The sequence below is a fragment of the Prunus mume genome, linkage group LG1 (genome assembly GCF_029339155.1).
Source record: "Prunus mume cultivar Tortuosa linkage group LG1, ASM2933915v1, whole genome shotgun sequence".
Taxonomy (NCBI): domain Eukaryota; kingdom Viridiplantae; phylum Streptophyta; class Magnoliopsida; order Rosales; family Rosaceae; genus Prunus; species Prunus mume.
The window spans coordinates 24,505,037-24,525,267 of record NC_142698.1 but is presented as its reverse complement, the minus strand read 5'-3'; the positions used below and the strand labels follow the sequence as shown (position 1 = coordinate 24,525,267).

At 39.1% G+C, this 20,231-nt stretch overlaps 3 protein-coding genes across 4 annotated transcripts; 2 read left to right on the top strand and 1 right to left on the bottom strand.

Moving 5' to 3' along the window:
- Positions 1-245: 245 nt before the first annotated feature.
- LOC103321061 (uncharacterized) lies at positions 246-6,375 on the bottom strand. Its single transcript, XM_016795089.2, has 5 exons — positions 5,033-6,375; positions 3,859-4,919; positions 2,991-3,707; positions 657-2,811; positions 246-384 (listed from the first exon to the last, which is right to left on the bottom strand). The coding sequence occupies exons 1-4, from the start codon at positions 6,228-6,230 to the stop codon at positions 706-708; spliced, it is 5,082 nt and encodes a 1,693-aa protein (XP_016650575.2). The 5' UTR covers positions 6,231-6,375; the 3' UTR covers positions 246-384; positions 657-705.
- A 616-nt stretch (positions 6,376-6,991) lies between these two features.
- LOC103320540 (ATP-dependent zinc metalloprotease FTSH 9, chloroplastic) lies at positions 6,992-13,065 on the top strand. Its single transcript, XM_008222236.3, has 13 exons — positions 6,992-8,166; positions 8,613-8,678; positions 8,785-8,919; positions 9,070-9,135; positions 9,496-9,681; positions 9,772-9,858; positions 9,949-10,062; positions 10,205-10,329; positions 10,462-10,570; positions 11,079-11,204; positions 11,399-11,722; positions 11,796-11,919; positions 12,457-13,065. Exons 1-13 carry the CDS (start codon positions 7,297-7,299, stop codon positions 12,630-12,632), a joined length of 2,508 nt encoding a protein of 835 aa, XP_008220458.1. The 5' UTR covers positions 6,992-7,296; the 3' UTR covers positions 12,633-13,065.
- Positions 13,066-15,490: 2,425 nt separating this feature from the next.
- THIC (thiaminC) lies at positions 15,491-20,189 on the top strand. 2 transcript variants are annotated; one of them, XR_016126069.1, is made up of 6 exons: positions 15,491-15,632; positions 16,548-16,860; positions 16,988-17,115; positions 17,418-18,927; positions 19,499-19,599; positions 19,772-20,189. XR_016126069.1 is itself a non-coding variant. In XM_008222252.2 (5 exons), exons 2-4 carry the CDS (start codon positions 16,550-16,552, stop codon positions 18,923-18,925), a joined length of 1,947 nt encoding a protein of 648 aa, XP_008220474.2. In that variant the 5' UTR covers positions 15,491-15,632; positions 16,548-16,549; the 3' UTR covers positions 18,926-18,927; positions 19,499-19,716. The 2 variants fall into 2 exon arrangements, 1 of the variants encoding a protein (XP_008220474.2); XM_008222252.2 differs by lacking the exon at positions 19,772-20,189 and having other exon boundaries at positions 19,499-19,716.
- The last annotated feature ends 42 nt before the right edge of the window (positions 20,190-20,231 follow it).

The window sequence follows — 20,231 nt, the reverse complement described above, 5'->3', positions numbered from 1 at the left end:
GAAAGACAGTTGAAATTTGACATGTTACAGATTATAAACATTTAAATAGTCCTGCTCTACTCTTCCGGAAACCCAAATGAATCTGGTAAACAGTTGTTGAAGCATTATATTCTGTATCCTTCTACAGCAGTTGCACAGATGATTTTACTATTTTTACCGTTCAGTTTGACCGATCAACAGCCTGTTCATATTTCACTGAAGTTTTAGATTCACATTCTACATCTTTGATGGCTTCCAAGTTGCCTCTGGCATCAGCTGGCTTTGATGAAGTCCACCTTTACCTCCTTCTATACACTAACTGCTTCTAGTCTTCCTCCAACTGACTACTTGATCACCAACTTCATTTAAAACTTCAAGCCTCTTTTTTGGAGAATCTTCTTGTTCCTGTTCAGTTTAACAAAAGCTTGCATTTATTAGTCCCAATTATCTCCTTGTTGGAAAATTATGGCTATTTTCTATTTTTCTTCCTTTCTTTTGCCTCTATGCAAACATAAAGCATATGATATAGGTTTCCTCCAGTTGTTTGGAAAGAGAATGAAAAATAATGTTGTGAAATGTTAGGTTATATATTGTGTTTACTTTCTGCTGGTTTTCTACACATAAAAGAATGTCATATTCATACAAAAGAAAAAATGCAAGCTATATATTTTGTTTACCTTGGTTGCTTTTCGTGATACAGTTTCAGTATCTTCAATAGAGTCTTTGTTAAGTTTTGATTGCTTCAACTGGTTTTTTCAGCTCTACAGCAACCTCTGTTGTTTTTTCCAATTCTGGAGCAGCCTCTGTTGCTTTTTGTGATATACTTCCACTCTTTTCAGCTGCAGAAACTTTGGTTGCTTTTTGTGAAACACTTCCAATTTCTGCAGTTGGGTTTTTCAGTTCTGCAGCAGTCTTTGTTGCTTTTTCTAGTAAGTTTTCAACTTTTTCATCTGTTTTTTTTAATTCTGCACCAGCTTCTATTGCTTTTTCTGATACCTTTCCTATTTCTTCAGCTGGCCTTTTCACTTCTGCAGGAGTCTCTGTCACTTTCGGTGATACACTTCCAATTTCTTCAGATGGTTTTTTCAATTCTATAAGAGCCTCCGTTGCTTTTTGTGATACATTTCCATTTTCTTCAATTGGTTTTTCCAATTCTGCAGCAGTATCCGTTATTTTTTCTGAAGTACTTCCAACTTCTGGTTTTTCCAACCCTGCAGTTGCCTCTGCTGTCTTTCCCCAGACATTTTCAATATTTTCAGCTGGTTTTTTGGATTCTCCAGCAGGCTCTGTTCCTTTTTGTGATCCACTTTCAATTTCTTCCGATGCTTTTTTCAATTCTGCATGAGCCTCTGTTGCTTTTTGTGATGCACTTCCACTTCCAATTTCTTGAGCAGATTTTTTCAATTCTGCAGCAGCCTCTGTTGCTTTTTCTGATGCACTCCCAATTTTTTCAATCGGTTTTTCGAACTCTGCAGGACCTTCTCTTACTTTTTGTGAAACATTTCCCATTTCTTCTGTTGGTTTTTTTAACTCTGCAGTAACCTCTATTGCTTTTCCTGATAAATTTTCAGTTTTTTCACCTTGTTTTAAAGATTCTGCAGCAGTCTGTGATGCTTTTTGTGATACGTTTCCTGTTTCTTCGGCTGGTTTTTTCACTTCTGCAGGAGCATCCCTTGCTCTTTGTGGTACACTTCCAATTTCTTCAGATGGATTTTTCAACTGTACGGGAGCCTCATTTGCGTTTTGTGATACACTTCCAATTTCTCCAGGTGGCCTTTTTAGTTCTGCAGGAGCCTCTGTCGCCTTTCGTGATAAACTTCCAACTTCTTCAGCTGGCTTTTTCAACTCTGCAGTAGCCACTGTTTCTTTTGTTGATACACTTCCAATTTCATCACTCACTTTTTTCAATTCTGAAGCAGCTTCTGTTGTGTTTTGCAATACATTTCCTATTTGTTCAGCTGGGTTCTTCAAATCTGAAGTAGAATATGTTGCTTTTTGTGATGCATTTCCAATTTCTTCAGCTGGTTTTTTAAATTCTGTAGCATCCCCTGTTTGCTTTTCTGATGCATTTCTAATTTCCTCAGCTGGTTTATTCAATTCTGCATCAACCTTTGAAGCTTTTTGCGATACATTTTCATTTTCTTCAGCTGGTTTTTTTAATTGTGCAGCAGCCTCTGTTTCCCTTTGGGATACACTCCCAACTCCTTCAGCTGATTGTTTGAATTCTACTGTGGGATCTGTTGCCTTGTGTGATACATTTACTACTGCCTCAGCTGGTTTCTTCAATTCTGCATCAGACTCTCTAGCTTTTTGTGATACATCTTCAATTTCTTCAGCTGGTTTTTTAAATTGTGCAGCAGCCTCGGTTGCTTTATTTGATCCATTCACACTTTCTTCAGCTGGTTTTTTTAATTCTACTGTAGTTGCCTTTTGCGATACATTTGCAATTTCTTCAGATGTTTTTCTTAATTCTGCCGCAGCTTCTGTTGCCTTTTGTGATACATTTATAATTCCTTCAGCTGGTACTTTAATCTCTGAAACTACCTCGTTTGCTTTTTGTGATGCACTGCAAATTTCTTCAGCTGATTTTTTCATATCTAAAGTAGCCTCTGTTGCTTTCTGTGACATATTTCCTGTTTCTTCAGCTGGTTTTTGGAGTTCAGCAGCAGCTTCTGTTGCTTTTTGTGAAACCTTTTCAACTTCATCAGCTTGTTTTTTTAACACTGAAGCAGCTTCTTTTGCTTTTTGTGATAAATTCCCAATATCTTCAGCTTGTTTATTCAATATGATGTTGATTTCCTCAATGGACTTCTCTGGAGGCTTACCTGGTTCCTGTTCAATATGAGATGTAAGCATGAGTCCAACCAGTCTAATTTAATTAGGATTTGATCCCACCCATCATGAGATCATGTCACCAGAGAAATAACAAATCATATAATTTGATCAAAAGCATGTACCACTGGTTTTCTTTCATCTAATAATGTATCTTTAGTTGCTTAAGAGTCACAAACCTGTGATGTTTTAGAATCACTTGTATTGGATTGCTGATTTGTTGGTTTCTCCACAGAATGCATTACATTTTGAGGTGCCAACAGTGTACTGTCATGCGGCTTCTCTTCTGATGAATTACTTTTCACCTTGTCAACCACCTCAGATTTTGAGGCATCCTCAGGGTTAGAAATTGATGAGGACACTTGGTCCTTTGGGATATGTTCTAGCAACACTGACGTAGGAGATGACGATGAAGTCGAATTAACAGGAACATCTTTGCTCACCAAATTTTTCTGTGGAGCTGATGCAATGGGATCACCAGATATCTGCTTTACCTCAGAAACTCCCCTTTGTGCAGTGCCTTGCTCATCTTTATTGCCTTGAACTGGGTTCAAGTCCTTCTTAGCTTCAAGTTCTTTTTTGCCCTCCTTTTCAGTTACCTTTTGAAGACCTCCCTCACTATGGTTTGAATTCTCATTGTCCTTCGTTGGTTGTGTACTGTCCAATGTGGCTTGACGTTCAGCAGGATTTACAGAACTTTTCTCCAAATGCCTGTTAGATTCTGAAATAGTCCCCTCATTTGGTTTTGATAGCCCTCTCACAGACTCTTTCTTAGTCGATATCTGGGCTCCACTGTCTCTGTCTGTATTTTTCTTCTCATCTTTCGAGTTATCAATTGTGTTGGCTGCTGGAACATTCACCTTCTTTGTAGTCTCACCAGGAGGATTAGACGATTCCTGTTTAATATCCGAAAAGATCAGAGAGAGGAAGATGTATCAGCATGTCGAAGATTAATAGACTGTCTTTTAGGAAAAAAGGATAGTTGTTCCATTACTATAAGATTTATATAAATTAGTGAAATTTGGACTGCTCAAAACTTGGACTGACCTCTGAATTTACAGAAGGATGAGATACCAACTTATCTGTCAACTTCATTGTTTCCTCTTGATTTTCGGGCGAAAGTGCATTCAATGAGCTAGAAGTCTTTGGGTTCCCAACTTCTTCCACTACTTGCCTGACATCATCATGGATCTTTCCATCAGAATTCACCGAATGGACTTGACTGTCTCCATAAATTTCTGTCATTGAAGATGACAATGAACACGCATCATCTAGTTCTTCTGGCTGTTGCAAAGGCATGGATGATTCAGCAGCACCCTTGGTGTTCTTATTGTTTCCTGAAGATCTTATGTCTGCAAGGTCCTTCTCACTTAGTCCCCGTACTCCCCTTGATTTTGATTCATTTTCTTCTGTTCTGGATGATTGAGATGAGGCTGCCCACACATACTCTCTTTCAAAGTCCCCATCTAAGTTCAATGATTCTCTATCTGTGGGTGAATTGGCCCCGTCAATGGTCAGTGGAGGTGAACCAAGCTCTGAGACCTCCACCTGCAGGTCAGAAGCTATAGAGTACGTAGGAGTATGACAAGTGCCCCTTTCTGCATAAAACAAACGTTCTTCAAATCTGCTCCTTTCATTTGCAGACGGGCTAGATTCATATAAAGCTTCTTTCACAGTTTTGCTCTTAGGGACTGAACAAGTTAAAGGTTTTGGTGGAACATGTCTCACTTTCGATAATGCATTTTGAGGGGGTGGTCCAGATGTACTAGCATTAAACGTGTGGTCATCTTCTTCAGAATATGATGTTGAGCTTGACTCATCATCATTGCTGTCATCTGTTATTTGTTGCTCCATCTGACCTTCACTTATATTTTCTATCTTCATCTCTCCTTTGATATCAATCGCACTTTGAGTTTCTCCGCTGCCTCCATCTTCGGGTTTCACTGAGCTTGTTGCCTGAACGGAGGAGGATTCAATTCCATTCTCAGCAATATCAGGGTTGCTGTCAATCTCAGATCTGTCACGTACTTTTGACAACAGAGCTTCAATAACATCATCATGCTTACCCGACAGCATTCTTTCGATATGCTTATCGTGAGATCCTGTCTCTGCATGGGGCAAAAGAAACATGCATGGATGCATGCAGTTAAGAATTATAAGCCACTACAATTTTCTTTTCAGCTTCTGAAGAAAGTAAGAACTACAAGAAAGTAACAAAAACCTGATTGCTTCTTAAATCTGGAGAACCCCTTTACATCCATTGCTTTCTTCCTGGTTTCTAATGGGAAAGAAGAAGCCCCCAAAGAGAAGCTCTCATGCCTGCAAAATAGCACATCCTTTTGCTGAACTGCTGTGAATTCTTGTTGGAAACTATCTGCCATAAGGTTCGGCTTCTCTTCAAGTGGATCATATGGAAGATCAAATGGATTTTGCATAGGTAACAAAATGGAAGGCGCTGAACCAGGTGTGTCCATCTCATTACAGCCTTCCACGAATTCGAAAGGGTTGTTTTTCGCAATAAAAATGGGAGCAATTTGACCTGGTATTATAGTGTCCAAGTCAATTAGACCTTTCTCAACCTGGATTTTGAATAACTTTCTTGCTCTTCTTCTGGCAATTAAACTTTCCAGCCTTTTGTTTCTTTCAATCTCGGAAAATCCAAGATCCATAAGATTTTTTTGATCATCATCTGTCCACTGCACAGCCTTATTCCCATCCTCTTGTGCTGTTCCTTCATCAATCCCACCACCTTCGGATTTTTCAGTCTGTCCATCTGAGTCATCAGACGACAAGAGATGAGAATCTGAAAGGTCAGAATCTAGGACAGATTGGTCCTGCTCAACAAGAAGTTGAATATTGTCAGTAGATGGTGCTTTAGCAGTGGAGCTCTCTCCATGACGGGAAGTTTTATTCTCTTTCTCCTCCATGACTGCCTTGGTGTTTTTGCCAACCAAGGCAGTTCCACTGATCAAATTATCTTTCCAAGTTGTCGATATAGGCACGTCTTTTTCCACCTTGCCAGCTTGTGCATCCCCTTCTTCTGTGCACCTTCTTGCAACATTTGTTCGTCTACTTTTCTGTTTTGTTAAGACGGAGCACCCATCTCGATTAACAGCAACAATATCTTGAACAGATTCAGATTTTTTACATGGAATTCGATCATTAATCCGTTTCTCATCCCGTTTGACCTCTAGGATTGTGAGTCCTCCAGAAGTCCAAAAAACTCTAAGCAGAGCAGCAATGCAGACCAGAAATGGAAACCAGAAGACAAAAAGATTGACAAATACATAAAGGAAGTAGATGAAAAACAAAATGGCTGAAACAAATGGATGCTTCTGTACACATAAACTAGTAGTCTTCATGGAAAAATGAAGAATTCCCCACACACAAACTAGTATAGCCTCTGCACCAACAGCCATATCTATCTCTCTGAACAATCTAAAGAAAAAACAGAACCAAAACAAACTAAGTGAATATTTGTCTGTAAACCTACAACATATACATTCAAACCTAGCACAATTAAGGCAGTGGTACTAGGAATTGAGAAATGCAGAAACAAAAGGCAACGCGCATTTTAATATTAGATGAAAATCGGGTTTTGTTGAAGAAAAAAAGATTCAGCACTGGGGATGGATGGTATTTTTGACAGAAAACCATAAGAAATGTGAGGCACAAAGAGCAAACATAGCTCTTTCTTTCTCTCTCTCTCTCTCTCTCTCTCAAACAAAGGAAGGGTCAAACTTTGCCTACAAAACAAAGAAGTATCACAAATTTTTTCTTTGTTCCCTGCAACTATGCATTTGGGGTTTTTTCCAATTTTAGCAGCTTAATTTTTTGCTTGGCTCGTGGCTTTGTAAGATCCTTTATTTCAGGACTTTTCACCTTTCTAAATTTTTCTCCTTCAGCCTCTATCACTCAAACCACAATAAGACAAAATAAGAAACAGGTATTTGAAGAAGTGGCGGTTGTGATTGACTTGTGCATCACTCAAGTCAAGGCCCAATCCATTTCTACTATCCCAGCCCACCAACCAGCAAGCGGCTAGTGGCACGGCCCAAAACCCGAAAAATATTGGTGTGGTTTTACGACACGTGCTGCGGTAAACGACTTCAGAGCACAAACTATCTTCTCACGCGACACACAGAACCCCAGCCCATTATGGGGAAAAACGTTGGATAACGATAACCGGCTCAGAAATTAAAATAGGCCGGGGAGAGAAAGTTGACGGTTAGGATCTCCAACGCCTTCTTCATCCGACGGCTCAAATTCCAAATTGATCTCCTTCTTTTATGTACTCTGTTTTTTTTTCTCTCTTCTGTGTCCCAAAGTTCCAACCTTTGCCTTAGCGGTTAATGGTCATAGGCTTGAAGCAAGTACCATAGACGAAACTGAAATCTAGTTCTGTATTGGAAGGGCGCATACGAACGTGTATATATAAATTTATGAAATTTTGAATTGTGAATTTGGATATTTTAGGGTTTTGGGATGTCGTCGGTAGAGTATTTACGTCCAACAATCCACAGTAGGTTCTGCTTAAATTCGAATTCTAATGCTTATCACTGCCGCCATGGATTGGGCTTCGTTCGTGGTCAAGCTAAGGTTTTCAACCCGGAAGCGAGACGGGTTGTTTCGAATACGGCGGCGTCCAAGTCAGTCGCTTTGTACGGACAGGGCAGAGCTGTGAGAGTTTCGGAGAGGTTCAGTCTCTGGAAGAGCCATGGAGGGTTCAGGACGGTTAGGGTTTCGGCGAGTGGTCAGGACAACGATTCAGGAGAGAAGAGCGAGGCGAAGGCGAGCGAGGGCCAAGGGGTGAACAACAACAAGCCCAATTCGAGCTCGCCGGCTCCGAATCGGCGCAGAGAGAGCCAAAAGAAAGCGAATTGGTGGTGGTCCAAAGGAGGGAAATGGCGGTGGCAGCCCATAGTTCAAGCCCAAGAGATTGGAATCTTGCTCTTGCAATTGGGTATTGTGATTTTCGTTATGCGGTTGCTCAGACCTGGAATTCCATTACCAGGGTCGGAGCCGAGGACTCCGACAACGTTTATTAGCGTGCCGTACAGTGATTTTTTGAGTAAGATTAATAGTAACCAGGTGCAGAAGGTTGAGGTTGATGGGGTTCATGTTATGTTCAAGTTGAAGTCTGAGCAGGGTGAGCAAGAAAGTGAAGTCAGTGGTGGGGTTAGTAAGTTTCAAGATTCGGAGGCTTTGATAAGAAGTGTGGCTCCGACGAAGAGGGTGGTTTACACGACGACGAGGCCAAGTGATATAAAGGCGCCGTATGAGAAGATGCTTGAGAATGAGGTGGAGTTCGGGTCGCCCGATAAGCGGACAGGTGGATTTTTGAACTCCGCAATGGTAAGGTTTTGGTTGTTAGTTATTATTTGGTTTTGACCAAAAGAAAAAGAAGTTATTATTTGGTTATCCTGCTGAAAAAATTGTTATGACAAAAACAAGCTATAGAACTCTTAATATTTGACCTTACAGAGCAACTCTTGTGAACTTACAAGTTGGTTAGTTACAAATTAATGAACTAAGTAACCAGCATGAATGGTTATGATTGAAGGTACAAAATTAATTATGTTGGATTCTGTATATGTAGAAGGCCTGAATATGAATATTATGTTGATCCCATGGTACAAATTTTTCACTAACATGTAAACCCATATTCCCTTGTATCTTAACATATATTTGTTATTCAAAAGAAGTTTCCTTTGTTATTCACGGTGTGTATTGAGACAAATGTTTATGATATTTCATGGAAGGAATTTCTAATCTATTGACTTTGACTCTGGTCCCTGCAGATAGCTTTGTTTTACGTTGCTGTGCTTGCAGGGCTTCTGCACCGGTTCCCTGTAAGCTTTTCTCAGGTGTGAGCCAGTGGTGCTTGTTTCTTTCAACTCTGTCTCCGTTTTTCTTTTTGGTGCTTTGAAATTTGTGCTACATGGTTCTCAGTGAATACATGCTTGTGTACAGCACACAGCTGGTCAGATTAGGAACCGAAAATCTGGAGGCTCTGGCAGTGCTAAAGCATCTGAACAAGGGGAAACAATAACCTTTGCTGATGTTGCTGGTGTTGATGAGGCTAAAGAGGAGCTAGAAGAAATTGTGGTATGTTGGACACCCCTCAGTTTACTTTGATATAACTATTGGATCATCAGAGTCTTCTAGAGGATCCTAAAGACTTTCTAGTGTTTCCTAGAAAAGTTCTTCTATTTATTTTCTTGAAAAAAAATGTTTGCCTTGATGTTTACTGACCAGGAATTTCTTCGGAATCCAGACAAGTATGTACGACTTGGTGCTCGTCCTCCACGAGGAGTTCTCTTGGTGAGTTTTAGCGAAAACTAAGAATGAATGTGACCTCATAAACCAGAGAGTGGGAAGTCATATATGGTTAACTTGATAGGCCAACTATGCTAGGTCTGTTTCTTGGAGATTTCCCATGCCCCAAGTTATTAGTATAGGGAGCTGCCCACTTAATAGTATTTTCTGTGTTATTTTTCTTTTGACACTTCATTTACAATACTGTATCATTGGCGAGATAAATCTTTGCACCTGGACATTTTTTTAGTTTTACCCTTGAATGGTCCCATCCACTGCTTGTATGCCAGTGTATGTTTGGAGGCTGTGTAGAAGAGTCTGTAGTTTGTTTAATATTGGGAAAGTATGGCTTCGTTTATCCTACAGGTGGGTCTTCCTGGGACAGGCAAGACTCTTCTTGCCAAGGCTGTGGCTGGGGAAGCTGAAGTGCCCTTTATAAGTTGCTCTGCTAGTGAGTTCGTAGAGTTGTATGTTGGCATGGGTGCCTCTCGCGTAAGGGATCTATTTGCACGGGCAAAAAAGGAGGCACCGTCAATAATATTCATTGATGAGGTTTGGACATGGATGTTTGCTTGTGTTATCTTGATTCTTGACCTATGTGGTTTTCCGTGGATTGGTTTTAATATTGCTTGCTTACCACAGATAGATGCTGTAGCAAAAAGTCGGGATGGAAAATTCCGTATTGTCAGCAATGATGAGCGAGAACAAACCTTGAATCAGTTGCTCACTGTAAGCTCTGTGCTACAACTTAGTTTTGAGTATTTGTAACTTTTGGCGACATTCCAGTGACATTAATTAATGCTTGAATTCTCATTGTAGGAGATGGATGGGTTTGACAGCAATTCTGCGGTTATTGTCCTTGGAGCAACTAATCGCTCAGATGTCTTAGACCCAGCACTTCGTCGACCAGGGAGATTTGATCGTGTGGTTATGGTTTGTATTTTAGTTCTAGTACCCCTCTCATTGTCAAAAATGATATGAAAGAAAGTTTTAGTTGGGAATAATTTTTTTCATATATGTATGTACGTGCATATAAATGTTATATCACATGAAATCTTTTCCCGTTTTTCGATAGGTGGAAACACCAGATAGGACGGGAAGAGAAGCGATTCTAAAAGTGCATGTTTCCAAAAAGGAACTCCCTTTGGCAAAAGATGTTTACCTTGGTGACATTGCTTCTATGACTACTGGCTTTACTGGGTATATATACGGAGCTCACTGTTCAGTCTGTTTAGAATATGTACTGAATTATAAATAATTAGATGAATGAATAAATTGTTGTGTGTGTGACTAACACATTAGGAGTGATGTTTCTTATTATATTTTTTGCAGGGCAGATCTTGCAAATTTGGTGAATGAAGCTGCTTTATTGGCCGGAAGACAAAGCAAGGTGGTTGTGGAAAAAATTGATTTCATTCAAGCTGTGGAGAGATCAATAGCTGTAAGTCTCCCTCTTTCTCAAATATTAGTTCAACCTATTTTCCTGAAATATGATTCAAAACCGTAACAAAATTGTGTTTGATTGTTTTTCAACCTTTTCTCTTTCTTTTATGTTCCGAGCTGATTCTGATGTTAGGGTTTCTTTTCATGACTTTCTTGTGCTGGTCTATATTGTGGGTGCGTTGTGGTTTTGTTTTATATTTATGCAACCCTCTTGGTCTTTACCCCGATCGTCAGAAGTGCCTGTACTTGAATGCTGCTCTTATGACCAAGGAGAGCCCCATTCATTGGTTTTTTTTCTTTTTGGGTTCTTATGAACATGTTTCTCTTGATGTATAACTTTAATAACACATCTTCCACCCTATTGTTGTTTTAACCACCCTGTGCATTGAGGTGTGTTTTCCGCTCAGGTGCATTGGGGTGCATACTGTTCTGTGACAACATTTTTAAAACAAGTTATTGTTTTCTGATTAACTAGTACATAAACTTAGCCGAATTACTTGTTATAGGGCATAGAAAAGAAGACTGCCAAGTTGCGGGGAAGTGAGAAGGCTGTAGTTGCACGGCATGAAGCTGGTCATGCAGTAGTAGGGACTGCCGTTGCAAGTCTTCTTCCTGGACAGCCACGTGTTGAGGTGAGTTCAGTACTGTAATTTGTTCACGAACAGATTCAAAAAAAGTAACTTGGAAATATTAAGTGAGAAATAGGGAATAATTGAGGTCATGTTCACGCAATAGCATATATTAACTTCCAAATTAGATGGATACATCTTACCCAAAAAACAAAACAAAAAAACATGGATATACTAATTATTCTGTGTGTTATCAGAAATTGAGCATATTGCCACGGTCAGGAGGGGCATTGGGCTTTACTTATACTCCTCCGACAAGCGAAGATAGATATTTACTCTTCATTGATGAGTTACGTGGACGTTTGGCTACGCTTCTCGGAGGACGCGCAGCAGAAGAATTTGTATATTCAGGTCGGGTATCAACAGGTGCACTTGATGATATACGACGAGCGACTGACATGGCATACAAAGCAGTAGCTGAGTATGGTCTCAATCAAACAATTGGACCTGTGTCTATAGCAACACTATCTGCTGGTGGAATGGATGAGTCGGGGGGAGGTGCTCCTTGGGGAAGGGATCAGGTCCTGTGTATTTTTATTTTATTCCTTATCAATTTATTTGCAGTAAATACTGATCCTAGAGTGATGAAAACAGGGGCATCTTGTTGATCTTGTTCAAGGAGAGGTTAAAGCATTGCTACAATCTGCTTTGGATGTAGCCCTATCTGTCGTGCGTGCTAATCCTAGTGTTTTGGAGGGTCTCGGTGCTCATCTGGAAGGTGATTTTTTTGCTGCTATGGTATTATCATATTGTTTCCTACGTTCTGTAGTTTATATGATATTATGTTATAATGCTCCTGTAAGTTTGCGGTGGCCTCAAATTGGTACAAACATGCATGATACAAATTTTAACCTGGGTACATTTCTTGCAAAGAGTAGGGTCCTGGAGATGGTTAATTTTTGGAAAATATTGCTTTAGCTTTGATAAACGGAGTCTGGTTATTGAATGAAATGAAGTCCTGTCTCTGTTTTCCAAATATTTGATCTGGGTCTTCTGGACATGTAGGCATGCTCAATTAGCTGTAAAATTTCTAAATAAGTACTTACAAGTTATAGTGAATCGTAGCTTGTATGCTGCAGGCGCTATTGATGAAAGATTTGTGGGCATAGTTTTTTTTATAAAAGATATAGGATTTCCAAATTAAGTGAGCTTGTATAAATCTATTGAGCTTAGGGTGTGGATATGCTCTTTATTTTGTATTATATAAGTAACTCTATGAAGTTGTCATGGTGTTCTGAGAGTGTTCCTTGTTCAGAAAAAGAGAAAGTAGAAGGTGAAGAGCTACAAGAGTGGCTAAAATTGGTAGTTGCACCAACTGAATTGGCAATCTTCATTAGTGGCAAGCAAGAGTATCTCATTAGTGGCAAGCAAGAGTCTCTCATTAGTGGCAAGCAAGAGTCTCTTCTTCCATTGCAGACCGGCTCTGGTTAACAACTGTATCTTGTTACTGCTCCTCAATGTCAAGTGAAACTGTGAAATATGGAGTAGCTTACTGCTCTTTTGCCATTGTCATGTCAGTGAATTCTTCCTCATTGGCAGCAGCTCTCCCTTACAACTTGTATATTTTGGGTTCATTTTTAACAAGTGCCAGTGTGCTCTTTGTTTTAACTCACAATTTACCAGCCCAAGCTGCCCATCCAGAGAGAAGGGAAAGAAGTTGGGATTATATCTGCACAAGCCTTCTCAAGTGTGTCATCAATATTAATTTCGGCACAACCGGGTTGGTATCTGAAACTGTTGTACATTGACTGTTACTTGATCACGCATGATCTGCCTATCTGCAATTGTAATTGTTCTTGAGTTGTATACGATATTTATCATATGAAATATATAATATTCCGCATGAATTGGTTCAAAAGGTTCAGATGAATTGCATGTATTTTTTTGGAATTCCAAGGGCATCTTTCGGAGAAGTGAACCAATTGATGGTGATGATAATTGATCTTTACCACTTACCAGCATTGTTGCCGGAAAGCCAAAGATTTTCAAATTTGGCCAAACTAGTTTATGTTTCATACGTGAAAGACAAGATGGTTTGTCCCAGTCCGGAATTCCGCCAGTGTGAAGCTGTGCTGACCCAAGGGTCGGCAGGGACAGGCAGGTGTTTTCATGGTCAGTTTTGCCCTAAAGGGTATGTCAAAGTCGATTTGAATATTGCAGGCATTGCATGGGTGGTTGGTTAGGTTGTTTTTTGTTTTCGGCCAGTGTTCTTCCCTTGGTGTGCAAGTTTTGTTTATGCAGTTGGATTAGATATGAAGAACTGGAAATCTAATGTTACTTTGGGAAGCACAACGTTGTTTCAGTACCGAGTGAAGGGAGAGGTTAACCAAGACAAAAAACCTAAAACATAGTGCCTCATGGCCCAATGGTTTTTGAAATCAAGAAAACTCTCAAAAACTCTAGTTTGGTCGTAACTTGATCAAAGGAAGGGTAGAAACTGTGCAACAAATTTGGAGCATCTTCCTTTCTCTTTATTTTCTGCAATCAAAATCAAATAAATGTAATCATTGGTGTGGAGGAACGATTGATAGGTAGTGATTGCAGTGATAATATTATATCTGTATGCATTGATATTTTGGAGCCTCTAAAATATCAGCGTCCTTTTCTGAAAGCAATATAGACTCTGGTCCTATTGGGTTTGGCCAAGGAAGAAAAGGAAAAATCTAAACCTGCAAAAGAACCAATGTCCCATGTGAATCTGTTTCTTTCTGTAATTCACAATGTCGTATTCATTCACTTGTAAACATTACAGAAGTGATTCTCACGCACGTAAATACAGAGGTAACGCTTATGACAACAAACATCCACCAGGCAATTTGCAATTTACAATTTGGCTTCCGGGGCTATCAGCTGGCGATACAATTGAATTGACCATTTCATAACATATTTCCACCTCCTGATGGACATTGAGAAAGATGCGCTTACTCTTTCCTATCATTGAAAGGTAACTATAATGGACTTCCTCCTCTACTAACTTTGTCCTTATTATTATTATGGAATCCTTCCCCATTAATAATAATTCTATAAATGTTTCTTGGATTGCCCCTTCCTAAAATTGAAAAGTAATGTTAGAATCAAGGGCAACCTTTTCCCTTTTTTTAATGATGAATTTAAAAAATTACGAAAATAGATTCTCTAGAGATTCGAGTATTCCTATTATCGCTTGTATTAAAAAGAAAAAAAATCTTATAATATTATGAAAAAAATATTTTCTTTTATTAAAAAACAAAATAAAAAATAAAAAAAAACACCATAGATTCATAGAACATGTATAAAAACTTAATTATAAAGAATTATAAGAAATGGCTTAATGGTGCAAACGTCTCACCATAGGTTCATTTCATATGACAAAATGTCAATCGTTGCATTGGAAGATGAACATGTTATAGCAAAAATGTTTTTACTAAAAACATGATAGTGCAAGTAATTACATAGGAAAACTTGGGCAAAACTACATACATCAAAAGAATACAAAGTCGTACAAGATGACAATGATTCAAACACACTCCTATATATTTTTCCCTTATTTTTTGGGTTTGCAGTTTTGATATTTATTCACAAAACAGAAGCTTTACAAAAGATTAATGAAAGTCAAAGAAAAACTATACATATATCACTTATGCGAGAAAATGTAAGAATAATACATATAATAGTTATGGAATAAGAATAATACATATATCAGTTATGGAACTGAACATGAGCTTTGTTATATGCAATAATTGCTTATCACAGCATCCAAATTCATTCTCTATTAGTTGAATGATTCTAAAAGCACACAATGATGACATCATCAATGGGGCTTCCATTCAACCCTGTGGCTGCAGCAAGGTCACTGGGTGTCTAGCCTCACTCACTTGTGCATAAGCCAAGCATATCAGATGGGTCTTCAATGGTGGCTAGTGACCCCATCAAATTTCGATTGAAGAGATTGAAGAATAAATATATCCCAGAAAATTATAATCAAAACTTTGAAGAGATTGATAATCTACCTCCTTGAGAGAGTGAAGATGAACCTGCAGATTTGAGAGATATACGTAGGATAATTACCTAACCTAATAAGGATTTGTGGAATTGCGAAATTTCTTAAAAGTTGGTACCCTCTTGGAGGATATTTTATTTTCCCTGAAGGCTTTGCCTTTTTTTCATATGACTGTCAATCCACAAAAGATAGCACATGATATATGACAAAATCGGTCACGCTGCATGAACGTGCAAGGCATCCAAATTTCTATCCAAGAAATTTACTCTACTACTCAGGAGAGTTTCGCTTTTGGTACCCTCATAGGCTTTGCCTTTTTTTCACTCCCTATAAAATGCTATAACGTAATCCAAGACTCTACACTCAAGAGTTATCATAGAAATTTTCAGAAGAGAGAGAGTGAACAAGATAAGACTGTGAAGAAGCCTTCTTCTACCAGCCCCAGGTTCCAGGTTCGTCCCTTATCTCTCTTCAAAACCCAACATTTCATTCTCAATTTAATTGGTAAGCCTTTTAGCTCACTTGGGTTGGGTCTTAATTTTCTGTTTGGTTGGCTAGAAAGGTAAGGTGCTTGTGAAATGAGGCCAAATTGTCAAAAGTTATTTTTATAATGAATTTGGTATCGTCAAAAGCTAGATATTTTAAAGCCTTTTAGCTCACTTGGGTCTCAGTTGTCCGTTTTGTTTCCTGGAAATGTAAGAACTTATGAAATGAAACAAGATTGTTTCTGTTTCTTATGTTTTGATTTGTGGAAAGCTATATAATTTTATTTGCATATGCTCAATTTCGCTTTTATTTTCTACATATCTGACTGTTTATGATAAAGTCTGAAGTTTTTTTCGGCTCTACTGCTTCACCTTCTGATTTGAAGTTTGGCATTGGCATTTAAGTTGCATGCTTCACTTAAATTATTCATTTTTTTGCAGCAACTGTTTTTGTTTGGTCTTATGGCAGGTCGAGTATATATTATACTGTCTTTTTGCTTACTTTGCTTTGCTAGTATTTCTCTATCAATGTCTTGATCATGTATCTTGTGTAATCATATTGTGGAAACATGAACTATGCTAAGATTGAGATGGAAATTTCATAAATAATATGTCTTTAGATTAATTTTGTTCTCCTTTTCTTATAAATTTCATATCTTGCCAAAAAATGCTTTGGGTTTGGGGACATATTGCCTTCGGATATTCATCAATTACCATGATCCTAGGATAGAAAAATGAGTTCATTTGCATGCCCCGTTTTTCTTACCCGGCCTGTACATAATTTCCTGTTGCACTTGACTGAATTGGCTGTAAATTATGTGTGTCTAGTTTTTAGTTGTTTGTGGATTGAATTTTAATGTTCCAATTCTTTGCTCAACTCAGAGATGGCATCGGTGCATAGTGCCCTGACATCCGTTGTGTGCAAGAATGGCAATCATTCTTCTGCAGCAAAGTTCCCGAGTACTACCTTCTTGCCTGGTTTTGATGCTGTCGGTCGTATTTCAAGTCCATATAAGAAGGAAATATGCCTCAATGCCCTGAGCTCAGGTCCTAGAGCCACATTAACCTTTGATCCCCCAGCAACTAATTCAGAGAAAGCCAAACCACCAAGGCACACAGTTGATCCTGCTTCTCCTGATTTTTTGCCTCTTCCATCCTTTGAACAATGTTTTCCCAAGAGCACAAAAGAACACAGGTGTGTCTCACTTATATGACTCATGATTTTCATCTTGAAATATAAAACTTGTTAAATCCCTTAAAACACTCACAAGGTACACTTGTGAATTGAATTGTGGTGCACTGATGTGTGATCTGCTCTGCAGGGAAGTTACTCATGAAGAAACTGGTCATGTGCTCAAAGTTCCTTTTCGACGAGTCCACTTGGCTGGTGATGAACCAGCATTTGACAACTATGATACCAGCGGTCCACAAAACATTAGCCCACGCGTTGGTATGCACAATAAGTTTATTTTAACATCTTTTTTGTTGTAGTCTATCTTTGTTGAAGATGGTATTAATTTTCTTCTTACATATCTAACTTAAGATTTTTCTATTGTTAGTTTTGTTTATATGGATACTTCCTCACCCCTCTTAACAAGGCATAAGACGTTTGATTGAAATGATTTTTTTTTTTAATCTTGTCTGATTCAGATATACTAATGTATGGTTTTCACTTCAATGTCTTTCAAAGTTTTGTGTTTTGGGCTCAATTAGCATTCTTCATCCATTTTCTTGGTTGCTATTGATAAATAGGACTGCCTCAACTGCGGAAAGATTGGATTGAAAGGCGAGATAAATTAGGTGGACCAAGATACACTCAGATGTACTATGCTAAGCAGGGAATTATAACTGAGGAAATGTTGTACTGTGCCACTCGGGAGAAGCTTGATCCAGAGTTTGTGAGATCAGAAGTGGCTCGTGGGAGGGCAATTATCCCTTCTAATAAGAAGCACTTGGAGCTGGAGCCAATGATTGTTGGAAGAAAGTTTCTGGTCAAAGTTAATGCAAACATTGGAAACTCTGCTGTTGCCAGCTCTATTGAAGAGGAAGTCTACAAGGTCCAGTGGGCAACTATGTGGGGTGCTGACACTGTTATGGATCTCTCTACAGGACGCCACATACATGAGACCCGTGAATGGATCCTACGTAACTCCCCTGTGCCAGTAGGGACAGTCCCCATTTATCAAGCACTTGAAAAAGTGAATGGAATTGCTGAAAATCTCAACTGGGAAGTATTCAGAGAAACTCTCATTGAACAAGCTGAGCAGGGTGTAGATTACTTCACCATCCATGCTGGGGTTCTACTACGGTACATCCCATTAACAGCAAAACGTATGACAGGAATTGTTTCACGAGGAGGATCCATTCATGCAAAATGGTGCTTAGCTTATCACAAAGAGAATTTTGCTTATGAACATTGGGATGACATACTTGACATCTGCAATCAATATGATGTAGCCCTGTCAATAGGTGATGGGCTGAGACCTGGTTCCATTTATGATGCCAATGACACTGCACAGTTTGCAGAGCTCTTAACTCAGGGAGAACTGACCCGTAGGGCATGGGAAAAGGATGTACAGGTAATGAATGAAGGACCTGGACACGTTCCAATGCACAAGATTCCTGAGAACATGAAAAAACAGCTTGAATGGTGTAGTGAAGCACCTTTCTACACTCTCGGTCCTTTAACAACTGATATTGCACCTGGATATGATCACATCACCTCTGCCATTGGTGCTGCTAACATTGGGGCTCTAGGCACTGCCCTTCTCTGTTATGTAACCCCAAAAGAACACCTTGGGTTGCCAAATAGAGATGATGTGAAGGCTGGAGTTATAGCATATAAGATTGCTGCTCATGCAGCTGATCTAGCCAAAGGTCACCCACATGCTCAAGCCTGGGATGATGCATTGAGCAAGGCAAGATTTGAGTTCCGGTGGATGGACCAGTTTGCTTTGTCATTAGACCCTATGACTGCCATGTCCTTCCATGATGAAACACTGCCAGCTGATGGTGCCAAGGTGGCCCATTTTTGCTCCATGTGCGGTCCAAAGTTCTGTTCGATGAAGATAACAGAGGATGTGAGGAAGTATGCTGAAGAGCATGGCTATGGGAGTGCTGAGGAAGCTGTGATACGTGGAATGGATGCTATGAGTGCTGAGTTTCTTGCAGCCAAGAAAACTGTCAGTGGGGAACAACATGGTGAAATTGGAGGGGAAATTTACTTGCCAGAAAGTTATGTAAAATCCGCAGAGAGGTGAAGGTCAGTAAATGTTTTTTAATTTAATTTTCCTCGTGAAAATGCTGTTTTCTGACATACTTGCGTTCAAAACGTTCTGAAAATTTCTATTTGGAATACAAATAATGGTTTAACACTTGCAGTCTCTTGATTTCATAATACAAGGATAAAATTCTGCATAGTATAAAACATGATCTAATCTAATCTAGTCTCGAGCTCTATAACCAGTGGTTGAAGAGAGTTAAGATGTAATTTCATGGGAAATGTCAATCAGTCTAGAGCACATGAGCCCATCCTAGATATGTTTAAAACTTTGAAGTAAGATGATGTCAGTATTATGGAGCATTTAGTTTACCACCGTAAAACACCCAATATCTGTACTTACACAAACATATTACGGGGTTTTTTAATCTTAAGCAGCAGCATCATCGATGGATGGCTATCAGAAAAAAAGAAAAAGAAATCTTATTTTTCAGTTTGACAGAGAAAATTTACAATCTTGTGTTCCATTATCCTTCTTTAACTTATAGATAGTCACATATTAAGCTATTCTCATTTCTTTATTCTTTAGTTTTTACAATGGGAATATTTGCAGGATCGCATAAATAACCAGAAGCGGTTTGACAACCCTGGAGGCTTTCGTCCACGATTGGCTTGTCCGCAACAGAGATCTTAGGTTTTCATTTTCATGCTATGGTATAAAACATAGTTTGGTGTGTGAAGTACATTTCAAGACTTTTGACATATCTATCCTTTACCTTTTCCTGCTTGTGCTTGTGTTTCTCCGTAATAAAATGCTTTCTGTTCATATTACATCGAGATTCTGTTTATAATTTTTGGCATTGTATTGACATAAAGGACGCACCAGGGGTGCCTGTATCTGCTCGAGCACTAGCTTTTTGGCTAGGATGCGAGCAAGCCAGGCTGAGATAGTCCCTTTGAACCTGAACAGGTTAATACCTGCGTAGGGAGTGTGCATTTCTTTTTCCTGTTTCTTCTGTGCTTGCCACAGGGAGAGAGAGGGCTTTCGTCCATGGTTCGGGCTAGCTGATAACATCGTGGCCAAGCCGATCAATTGTGGCTGGGAGTAACTGAGCGGCAATTCTGTGATGCTTTCTGTAATTTAAGGAGGCTTTGCTAAATTTGAAAATAAGGCCTATATACTGAATCTATTCTTTTGTTTTTTCTTGTCTAGTTCCTCAAACCTCAGTTTTAAATTTGAAAGAAAGCTACTACCAGCTTGAAATTCGTCCTTGCACGACAGTAAGTTCAAAAACGTGCACAAATCTCGTTGATTTTGATTAAAGAAACGCAAGATATGGCAGGAG